The sequence below is a fragment of the Podarcis vaucheri genome (assembly GCF_965113315.1).
Source record: "Podarcis vaucheri genome assembly, chromosome: 4".
In the NCBI taxonomy this organism is placed as follows: Eukaryota; Metazoa; Chordata; class Lepidosauria; order Squamata; family Lacertidae; genus Podarcis; species Podarcis vaucheri.
This window is the reverse complement of record NC_138762.1, coordinates 62,161,470-62,173,578: the sequence shown is the minus strand read 5'-3', so window position 1 is coordinate 62,173,578 and position 12,109 is coordinate 62,161,470. Positions and strand designations below refer to the sequence as shown.

The following is a 12,109-nucleotide window of genomic DNA, read 5'->3' as shown; positions in this document are numbered from 1 at the left end:
CTGAGACCTATTCTCCCAACCTGTGTAACTTCAGTGATTTTCTTTTATATGGTATATTTGCAGAACCTGGCTACGAGGCAATATTCAAAGGGTCTTTGTCAAGTAAATGGAGAGATAGAGTAGTAGCGACTCTGAACTAGGATGTCCAAAGCATCCTTCACATTTAAAGTCTGTACAGAGTTTTAACAGAGTCAAATGATTAAGGGAATCAGTCCAGTTCCATTACAATGCTTTATACTGATCTACACATTGCTCCTCAGGCATCAACCAAGCTAAGCTGATGATCTTTCTGGCTGCAATCATTCAACTCCCTTGCAGTCGCCTCCAAAACAATCTCTTCTAAAACACCAAGGTAGTCAGATGAGGAAGATAATAACATATTATATAATAAGATATTGCACTACTATTTCATATTTCAGCATATTTGAACTAAAGTAAGGAACAATCCTACACTTACTTTCCAAGTTCACATTCTGCTGTAGGCAATTTTGTGGACCGAGGTCTCTGTGCCTTCAGTTTCAGTGCATACCAAAACTCTCCATGCTTCTCTGACTGGAATACAACACTGAAATGAGAGATATAAGTAGTTGTGACTAAAATGACTTTGCTGTGCACAACAGTTCTAAAGGTTGTGGTGTTCTGTGAGGGCTGGGGCCATTTGTAAAGGTGGTGGAAAAGCCCATCACAGAAGTGTTATTCTTATTACTTCCCTCAACTAAAGATCACAACAAAAAGAAATGGGGATCAGTAATAGTAGTAGTAGTAGTAGAAAGCAAACATTGAAACAGCTGCCCCTTTACTGGCCAGTGGATGAGGCCAGGGTGGTTGTTATTCTGCCATGATGTTCTGGGGGAGCAGCCTCCCAGTGGCCTTTGAGTAGAGTATGCATTCCTTCAACTTTGAAGATGGAGCCAAATGCCCATTGTGGCAGGGTGGGGTGGGAGAAAGAAAGCTCCTTGCAGCTGACTGATAGATGGAGCCAATCTGGTCTTCCCCTTGCCATGATGATCTATTAGACATGACTTCATATTAGAAGTTTAGTTAAGCATCCGATAAATAAGTGACTTAAGAGTTTGGCAGAGTTCAGTAGTCTGGTTCAGCTGAAGACTATGAAAACATGCTATAAGGCAGGAACCAAGATCAAAAGGTCAGCAATCTTATTGTTTCTAATTATTATACCGCAGCCTCACTGAGGTTTCCGTCGTGATTAGACGTCTTTAATTTAAATGCCCTCCATATTCATTAAGCTGTAAATTATTTTTAGTTCACAGGAATCTCGAAACAAAAGTCTTGGATCACATCATTTATAGTAAATAACATATGGAAAATAATTTAACTATCAATCTGAAGTTAACATTAATATTGAAAAGGCAGCATGAGAAAGCAGCTCCAACTACAGAAAATGACTAAATCCATTCTTCATTTATAAGTCAGTTCTGCTCAGCGAAGTGCAAGCTTTATTAAAATGATGTTTCATGGAAAAAAGTAGAATAAAGGCAATTAAATAATATTGCTAAAGTGACAAGAAGGACGATAGATCTAGTGAAACTCTGTTTTAGCAGCCACAACTGTAGATCTTACCTTCCATCTGACGCTCCAGTAACAGCTGGAGAGTACTTTACTTCATAGTGAAATGTTTCTTTTGGCTGGAGAACAAGACTTCTTTCACCACTAAGTGTAACAGGATCTATTAGTTCCACTTCTAATTCCAGAATATCAGGTGTGGGATTGGTTACAGGAATTCCAATGCAAACAGTATCCTAGAAAAGAAAAAAAGACCATGTGCCCTTAGCCTTTACCAAACATGTCAAGAAAAGAATGCTTATTTGAAACAGTTGGCTTTACATCCACTTTGCCAGATCTGTTTGCTGAATGCATCACCACAGTGGTGAAAGCGTGGAGAGGCCACAAGAGAATGAAAGAAATTGCCACAAAATGGTACAAGCATACAGCAAGAGGTGTTCAAGCCTGAGGCCATCTACCTGTCAGGAATAATTGTGGGTACTGAAGAAATAACAACCCATGCTAAAAAAGCAACTCCTGCCTCTTGTGCTCATGAGATATTCCATGGGGGCCTCACATAAACAGGCATTATTTCAACCAGGAGAGTGCTAAATAAGTGCTTCTATAGTTGCTTCATCACAACAAGTGATAGGAAGCTCAGTACCATTCCAAACTCAGAAAATCAGAGGATGGAGGAAATCACCTCATCCCAATATTAAACCCAGTTACAGAATTCCATTTTGACTCATTGCTAGGCCAAACATCAAGTGAGAATATGCAAAATTTCACAAGCTTTGATACAATTCAGATGTTTGATATGATTTTACAAGATGAAAAAAAGGTTTGTAATAGGTGGAAAGTAGCCTCAAGTTCAGTTCTAGGGTTGATTAATGCATGCATTTTAATCAGTTGATGTCTTTCAGAGACCTCTCAGAAAGACCAGGCTCAGTCCAAATGCTGGTGCCTGCTTTTCCCAGCAATGCCTGCCATCGGCTTCCCTCCTTCGGCTTCTGGGATTTCTGGAATCTTTAATTCCTCCTAGTTTAATGGGCTGGGCACAGAGGAATTAAAACTACAAATCCCAACACCCTTGGTGGTGATGAAGCAGTCTGAGATTATCAGAAAGTTCCATTGCATCATGAGAACACAGGGAAGTTTAGTAGGGTTCTAAACATTTAAAGAGGGACACGGGTGGCGCTGTGGTCTAAACCACTGAGCCTAGGGCTTGCCGATTGGAAGGCTGGCAGTTCGAATCCCCATGATTGGGTGAGCTCCTGTTGCTCGGTCCCTGCTCCTGCCAACCTAGCAGTTCGAAAACAAGTCAAAGTGCAAGTAGATAAATAGGTACCGCTCCGGCGGGAAGGTAAACTGTGTTTCCATGCACTACTCTGGTTTTGCCAGAAGCGGCCTGCGGACAAACGTCGGCTCCCTCGGCCAGTAAAGTGAAATGAGTGCCGCAACCCCAGATTCGTTCGCAACTGGACTTAACTGTCAGGGGTCCTTTACCTTTTAATGTTTCAAGGGTTATTTATATAACAGGATTACTCCTGACCTTTGAGGTGGCTCATATGTAAAACTGACAGTATGGGATGGCCATAGAAAGGGAGGGGGAGTTTCCATTCTCACTTTTCTATATTAGTAGGTGGGAGGAGGACTGCAGATAGCACTGTGCAAAGGCAAGTCTGCTGATCAGCTGTTCACTCTGTTGATATCAACAGCCATTCCTCATGTGTAGACATGTTATTTCTATGTGCCTAGTATAGTAAAACATTGGTTCTTTTCCTCCTGCATTCTGGGAATTATTTCTATCTTCTCTTTGCTTCTAAAACAGACTATAAGGCCTGTTTATAATCAATCACGCTTCTCTCTCTCTTTCACGCACAAGGCTAAAGGTCTGTGCCTGGCACAGATCTTTTTGTATATCATTCCTTACATACCACACTTGTCTTCTTTAGTTCACCTTTAGTTCACAATGATGTGTAAATCACAATGATGTGTTAATCCTCAATGTATAATTAATTGTGTGAGTTTATATAACAATCTAAACATTAGTAAACACCTTAGTCATAACATTATCAATCTTAAGTCATAGGTGGATTAAGAGCTTATATGCCTGTCTAAATACAGCTCTAACATTCTGTCTTTCATGTGCCAAAGATCTATGAAGCTATGTAAGCCCGCCTTACATACAAATGAGCCAATAGGATTTCAGTTTCTTTGTCTTGTATTGAGCCAATCAGCCACTGGCACATTCGTGGCCATGCTTTTTGTAACTTTGAATAAAAGGAGATGCTGTGAGGCTAGAGGAGGAAGAATCTCTCTCTCTCACTTTCATCTGGCACACACGCAAGCTCTCTGAAAGAAAACATCTCGTTGTCTGTCTTTATTCATCTCTACAAACCTACAAATCCACATCTGGTGACCCCTTGACGTGATCCTGAAGAAGGGTAAGTAATCAGATCCCAATAGAGATCCCTTTAGAGCCAAAAGCATTCCTCATACTAACCCGACTGGGAAAAAGTCTAAAGCTCTTAATTCGTTAGTATGGGAGGGGATTTAAGTAAGGTGCAAAAGGCTCACGCGAAAGAGCTTCTTTCGTTAGTAAGACAGACAATAGACAAAGTTCAAATTTCTCTAAAAGAGATTGAACAGCTACTGCAGGAAATAACTCATCAATGTCCTTTTTATCAAGCAGAAGGCTCATTGCAAATTAGCACATGGGAGAAAATCGGCAAAATTTTATTTTCTGAGCCACGTGCTCCAATCAGCTGCCTACTCACATGGCAAAAGTGTGCTAACGCCATAGCAAAATTAGAACAATCTTCTCTTTCAATTTCTTCACTGCTGGTAACTGAAGAAATCCCTTCCCCCCCGCCATACCCTCTGATTTTGCCCCCTTTGTCTCCTTCATCACCTAGCCAAAATCCCCCTCCCTTTTCTCCTTCCCTTGCTCCTGCGTCGTCTCAGTTTACAAATTCCCCCCCATCCCCCTCGGCCCCCCTTCTCTGCCTGAACAAGCAAATCAGCATGCCTTTGTCCCTTCCTCTTTGTCTCTAGACCATGCTGCTTTGCCAAAACAATATGGAGCCGTCCGTGCTGGGCTTTTACAGGCTAAGCAAGATGGGCTTTTTTCATTGGAAGAATCAGCTGCATGGGCTGGTGAAATGCCATTAATTTTTCCTCTCACATATCAAAATGCTCCTGGAGGTCAGCAATTACAAGTTTATCATGAAAAATTGCCTTATGCTGTCATGAAAGATCTCAGGAAAGCCATTAGTGATTCAGGTCTTAAATCTTCTTATGTAATGGGTATTATAGAGGGCATTTCTACCTCTTATACAATGATTCCGATTGACTGGAAAGATTTGATGAGAATGATGTTATCTCCAGCGCAATTTTTAGTTTTTGAAAATGAATTTAAACATGCCGCCATAGCTCTGGCTGATCCAACGCATATAGCAAGCCAGCTTTTCGGCGCTCCTCCATTTGAGACCCTGGCTGCCCAAGCCGTGTTGTCACCTTCACACTTTCAGCGCACTGCAACTTGCGTGCAGCGTGCATTTCGTAAAATTCCTGTCTCAGGACAGCCACTGAGTTCTTTTGTAAATGTTAAACAGCAGAATACAGAGCCATACCATCAATTTGTGGATAGACTGAAGGAATCTATCTGTAGACAGATAGATAATGAAACGGCTCAGAATGAGTTGCTAAAAAAATTGGCTTATGAGAACTCTAACACGGACTGTAAAAAAATGCTGCAATCAATCATAAGCCGTTCAACATATTCCCTTGCAGATTTGATAAAAGCGTGTTCGGAAGTAGGGAGTCAATCTCATACAATGTCTTTGTTTGCCAATGCACTTCAGGCTTCCGTGAGACCAACAGGAAACTGTTATAATTGCCACCGTCCTGGTCATTTTGCAAAGCAGTGCAAGGCCCAAGGTGGGACTGCACAGAAGAATAATAATGCAAATACCACGACCAGACCTTCCAAAAAATGTCCAAAGTGTGGAAAAGGCTATCATTGGGCAAATCAATGTAGGTCTCAGGGAAACTTCACTGGGCCCAGACTCTCGGGCCCGAAAGAATAGAGAGTTGTCAGCCTTTGGTTTCTGCTGCTGCAAAAGTTACTAAAAATATGCCTTCTGAATTTGCCATTGATTTGATTAATCAAGAGACCAAAAACACTGCATTGCCTGGTGAAATCATAATCATGGCCAGCCAAATGGCAGGTCCACTTCCTTCTAATATCACAGGTTTAATTTTACCTAAATTTTCTGCTGCAAAACAAGGCATTCATGTCATCCCAGGTGCCTTGCCTCCTGACTATGTGGGCACAATCATGGTTCAATTTTGGAGCCATATGCCCATGCAGTTAACAAAGGGTGAATCCTTTGCTCATTTGGTGATGCTGCCTTCACCACCTGATGTTGTTTGTGCTATTGACACTAATCTGCACAAGCTCTCTTTATCTTTTTCCCCACAGCTTCTAGCTGTGACCCAACGTATTGGAAGAGAGAAACTCCTTCGTAAGTATAAAATCAATGGAAAAGTATTAGAGGGTCTGATAGACACTGGTGCGGATGTTTCGGTTATTTCGAGTAATTTTTGGGAACAAACTTGGCCGCTTGAAACTTCTCCTGAAGTGTGGGGCGTGGGAGGTAATCAGACTTCTTGCAAAAGCGCACAATGGCTGCCTGTCTCTTTGCCTGATAGCTCTGAAGTTATTGCATATATTCAGCCCTGTGTGCTCAAAATCCATCTTAATTTGTGGGGAAGAGATTTGTTGCAACAATTACAAGCAACCATTCAAATAAATGAGTAAGTTTGTGCTTCCACTTACTTGGAAGTCCACTGATCCTATATGGATTCCGCAATGGCCTCTTATAATGCTACTTGTGCACGTATGGTCAACTGTACGAAACAGAACTGCGTGAAAATGGGCAAAAATAACTTCAATTGCTCTGATTATGTAAACATTTCTTATATATATAAGTACACAGAACTGCCAGCAGGCTGGTTTTGGTCCTGCCCAGGTTACACTTTCAATTACATTCCGGCAAACATTAGTCACGGTACACCTTGTTGTTTAAGCCGTCTGTCTATCATATTGCCTGGAAAACATCATTTCTCTTACTCTAGACATCAGCGTAGTGTTGAATTGTCTGATGACTGCGATGATCTTGTCTCTCTCCCTAGCAGGTCTGAATACATCTCTTTAGCTGTCTCTCTCTTAGGTGTTCCAGGTTTGGCTGTGCGTAATAGCGCAAATATTAATTCCTTAGCTTGCTCTGCAGCAAAATCCCTGAATATTACGTCTCAGGCGCTTCATCTTCTCAACACAGAGCAAGCTGAACTTCGCAACGGTTTATTAAGGTCGAAATCTACCTTGGACTACCTACTCATGGTACATCATTATGGTTGTGAACAATTCAAGGAAATGTGCTGTTTTAACATCACTGACAATTCTAAGGCCGTTCAAAGGCAAATTTCTTATTTGCAAAATCTCACTCATCACATTAAAAAGGATATCGGATTTTCCGGACTCTGGGATTCCTTTTCCTTGTGGTCTACGGCGTGGCTCCCTAATCTCGATTGGCTACGCAATGCCTTTTATTATATCATTATTATTGTATGTATATTAATTTTGTTTTGTTGCTTTCTCCAATGCATTCCTAGCCTTACAAATCTTTTTTCTCGCCTTCTCTCTCCTCCACCACCACCTAGCGCGCTCCTTGCAGCCTATTATGCGAAATGGCAACGCCACCAGTAAGAAAAAACAAAAATAAAAGGGGAGATGTGGGTAGGATTATTTTGAGATTCGTTGGCACACCACTAATCTTGAAGTACTTTTGCCCCATCAAGCCTAGCAGTTTTATTTCCGGCATTTGATGGCAAACCACTAATCCGGAAGTATTGTTGCTTTATTCACCTAGTTGCCTTACCTCGCAAAGAAGAAAAAAAAGGAGGAGATGTAGACATGTTATTTCTATGTGCCTAGTATAGTAAAACATTGGTTCTTTTCCTCCTGCATTCTGGGAATTATTTCTATCTTCTCTTTGCTTCTAAAACAGACTATAAGGCCTGTTTATAATCAATCACGCTTCTCTCTCTCTTTCACGCACAAGGCTAAAGGTCTGTGCCTGGCACAGATCTTTTTGTATATCATTCCTTACATACCACACTTGTCTTCTTTAGTTCACCTTTAGTTCACAATGATGTGTAAATCACAATGATGTGTTAATCCTCAATGTATAATTAATTGTGTGAGTTTATATAACAATCTAAACATTAGTAAACACCTTAGTCATAACATTATCAATCTTAAGTCATAGGTGGATTAAGAGCTTATATGCCTGTCTAAATACAGCTCTAACATTCTGTCTTTCATGTGCCAAAGATCTATGAAGCTATGTAAGCCCGCCTTACATACAAATGAGCCAATAGGATTTCAGTTTCTTTGTCTTGTATTGAGCCAATCAGCCACTGGCACATTCGTGGCCATGCTTTTTGTAACTTTGAATAAAAGGAGATGCTGTGAGGCTAGAGGAGGAAGAATCTCTCTCTCACACTTTCATCTGGCACACACGCAAGCTCTCTGAAAGAAAACATCTCGTTGTCTGTCTTTATTCATCTCTACAAACCTACAAATCCACACTCATGGAAGCTGCCCTAACACTGCTTTAGTCATTCCAGCTTCTGAATATATATATTGTATTTACTTTTGTATTTACTTTTACTGATATAATAGCATGTTAATATTTGTAGACTGCTTTGGAAGCCTATAAAATGAAAAGCAGAACAGAAGTGCAAATAATAAATTAATAAATTACACACATAATTTATTATATATTGTGGAAAGGACACACACACACACTTTAGGATTTATATCCTGCCTTTTCCTTAAGCTCAAAGCAGCTAACAAATCATATAACAATAACAGCAACAGTATAAACTGGCCACAGATCCTTGCCACTGCATAACAAGATACAGTTACCACTAACTCCTCTCTGACAATCAAAACTAGGAAGCAAATAGGTTTTATCTCACACAGTATAGCAAAATAACCTTCGGTTTTTGTTATCAGCCCTCATTACTTAGCAAAAGAAATAAATAAATGATCACAACCCCATAATATTTGCTTTAGAAATATGCTGCAAAGGGAAGATCCAGTCCTTTCATTGAGATTCCCCTATAAACAAATAAAACGCTACACCAACAGTGCTAAAGATATTTCTGTGGAAAATATGGATCATTCTATTTATGCATAGTATAATAAAACAGGATGGGGTGGGGTATGTGTGTAAATAAATGAAAAAGATAACAATAATAAAGCTTAGGCAGGAAATTTACTGTCTTACAAGGAGTGTGGTATATCTTTGCCTGCTGCCCTTCATAAGACCCCTTGCATTTACAGAAAACGGCAATTTAGACTAAATATGCATTTAAAGCATTTAATGTTTTACAGATGGCAGAGTTATATCCACCTAAATCATTCCATAGCCTTGCATCAATAAGACACATTTTAAGGTTGCAATGAAATACTTTAAGGCTCAGATGAATCATTTTACTGCTGTAAACAAATTTTAGAGTCCCATTAACTGTTTACCACTAAGGGCTCCATAGCAAAACCTTGTAAAAGGAGCTTAAGCTGAGAGTTAAGAAACAATTCATTATTTTTAAAGAAATCCTGTTTGATGAACCTGGCAAGAGTCTAAACGCTTGCTAACATCTATGAGCAAAGCAATGCTACTCTCCAGATCCATTAACAGGAGGAAGATAAGATGGAGCAGAGGTGCCTTTTCCCTTACAGAAGAGGACCTGCCCTACCCACAGATAGTCCCACAGGTGCTGAGCTGGTGCTGGTGGTTATTTCACAGGGAGAAGCCAGTGTTATGTCCCTAAAATGAGCATTCTGATGGGAAGAATAGAGACAGCATTGGATTCACTGAACTCAAGGCCCTTTCAGTTGCTGAGGAGAACCCAAGAGTTCTATGCCAGCCTGGATCTGGTGCACGCAATCTCACCACATTGGCCACACTGCAGCCAATCATAGGCGCCGACTCCATGGGGCTTGAGGGGGCTTGAGCCCCCTCAAAAAAATTTTTTGGGGGGCTCAGCCCCCCCAATAATCTCGGGCGCCGCCGCCGTCCCCCGCCTCCTCCCCACCTGCTCCCTCGCCAGCCAGCCAGCCGCGCGCCCTAGCTGGAGAGCCCCGGCCGTCCCCCGCGAGATTAGGGAATCCCCGGGGGCGGGGGCTCCTGCCTCTAGCCCCAGGTTTCCCGCATATCAGCTGTTCCGGAGCTGATAAATAGGCAGCAGCACGCTCTCCCCTATTCGCTCACGAGGGGGCGGCGCCACTTTATTTGCATATTCATGAGCTTATTTGCATATTCATGAGCTTATTTGCATTTCACGAGCTTTCCCGGGCCCCCCCAATATTTTTTATAAGTCCGCGTCCCTGCAGCCAATGAAATGAAACCCATGAAAAACAAGGTTTTCAGTTGCACTTATTCAACGAAACAGTGTAACTTGTGGGTTTCCAGCTTGTTAGGATTTTCCCAGCCATTTTTGTGATTTCCGCCTGACTCCAGTATTCTGGACATGTCTGGGAAATTCTGGACATTTTTCCACACTGCTCTATACCCTTTGGGGTTTTAAGCTGCATGCTTATAGCTTTAATATTTTCCAGCTATCAATAAATAAACCAAGTGATAAGATAATTGGCTCAGGAACATGTGTGTCAGGAAAGCAGCAAAGCTGTATCACATTTTCTTCCACTTTTGAAGTAATTATAGAATTTCGGAATGCTCCAGTTTTCTGCATATATTAATTAAAGAACTGCTTCACAAAGAAAGTGTGGTCTACACAAATTGTTAATATCTCTGCATCTGCCAACATTCAGCTCCTTCGTAAGTGGTCCTCATTTAGCATGTTTAATTGAACTCCTATTAAATTTTATATGGAATATTTTCCCAACATTTGGAAAGCAGAGACCTTTTCCTATGCATTCTTGCCCCTTAGGGTTTAATTGCAAAGATTCCATGTGAAGTTGTTACAGTGTTAATATTGTAGTTTAAATTCCACTGGTTGTTATCTAAACTACAGAAGTTTGTGTGAGGAAGCATTAGAAAGCACTCAACATATTACTCTTTGCCACTGAAAACATAATACACTGCAAACTTATTCACAAGTGTGTTTTTAAATAACAGATGGAGTGAAATATAGAGTTTTTAGAAATATCATTGAATTGAATTGCTAAACATATCTTCAAATGCGTACGTTGCAAAGGACTCTTGAACTGTCTCTTTACCCCCTGGTCATTGTCCTAAAAGAAAGCCTGTAAAATAGGGTACAACAAAATTATATTTGAAATAACTTAGGAATCTAGGCTATATATATATCTATATATCTAATAAAATAAATACATATTTTGATGTGAGGCCTTGTTGCAATAAGGTATCATTCAATTACCAAGAAGTAGTGAAGGCCATAGAATTACAGGGGTGACAAGGAGCAAAAGTTCATCTAAGCCAGATCAACTCTCTGCCTCAGAGTTTTTCCTTCCTTAGTCAGCAGTTTCAATGCATGGCTTTCCATGGCACCTGCACAATGCTGCAACAACATTTTACATTGCTATAGTAATTAACTTTGTACTAATGTAAAGAAATGTGGTAAAATTCAAGCAACTTTTTGAAAAATAGTATGTCAAAATCTGCTTCCAACAACAGGAAATTTGCTGAATAACCAAACTGTTGATGTTTGCCTCATATTAAGAACTCCTGCTGAGCAAACACAATGATGAGGATTTTTTTCCCTTCAAAAAACAAACTGTTATTTCCCTAGCATTATCTCCCACCCAGCCCTAGTTGTTTTAAACCTTATGATGCATTTAATTTAGCTCTCGAAAAAAATGCATAAGCCCAGAGCAGTTCCAGACACTGAAAGAGAGTTACTGCACATTTATGTCAGTGAAACAAAACTTGTCTCCATCTTATTCAGCAAATTAGTTGTTGAATTTCAGATAGCATTTCAACACACACCAGGCTTTATGGAACTGTCTCTACTACTGCTTTAAATCAACTTTCAACTGCATTAATTTATGCAGTATTCAATGGGATGATTTTATGTTTAAAGCTTACAAAAAGGACTGAGCTAATGACAAATTAATAAAAAATGTTCTGCTATTTGACATGTTAGGCAACTCATTTTCATGAACATTAACACACGTCTAACCATTCAATGAACAGCCCTCTGATGACCATTTTTCAGTCTTCCCACGTTTATTTGAAGACAGTAGATATTTTATGATCTACACTAGCCACCTAGTGATGCACCAGAGAATTGTTTAATGTAGTATTTTGCAGTGACTGTGTACATATCAAATATTTTCACACTAGACATAGTTGTTCTATGATCTGCACAAATTTATTTTCTATACAGAGCTTTTAGTTAGAATGATTAACAGCAGCCTTCTCAAAGTTGAGATATTTGCTCATCAGCCACCCTACCATTGTTGTTTCACAGAACACTCCCAGGTGTTGTGAAGTGCACAATTTCTACAAATGAAAATCCACCTTTGAGATGTGGTTCTCAACTCCAAGAA

General features: G+C 40.3%; 1 protein-coding gene across 2 annotated transcripts in view; it reads right to left on the bottom strand.

Moving 5' to 3' along the window:
* CFAP47 (cilia and flagella associated protein 47) overlaps window positions 1–12,109 on the bottom strand; it is a 186,104-nt gene that overhangs the window by 64,525 nt on the left and 109,470 nt on the right. For both annotated transcript variants that reach the window (XM_082219930.1, XM_082219931.1), the window contains exons 52-53: window positions 1,582–1,760; window positions 458–565 (exon numbers count right to left, since the gene is read on the bottom strand). In XM_082219930.1, coding sequence (XP_082076056.1) covers window positions 458–565; window positions 1,582–1,760 — 287 coding nt within the window. The remainder of the gene's footprint in view (window positions 1–457; window positions 566–1,581; window positions 1,761–12,109) is intronic.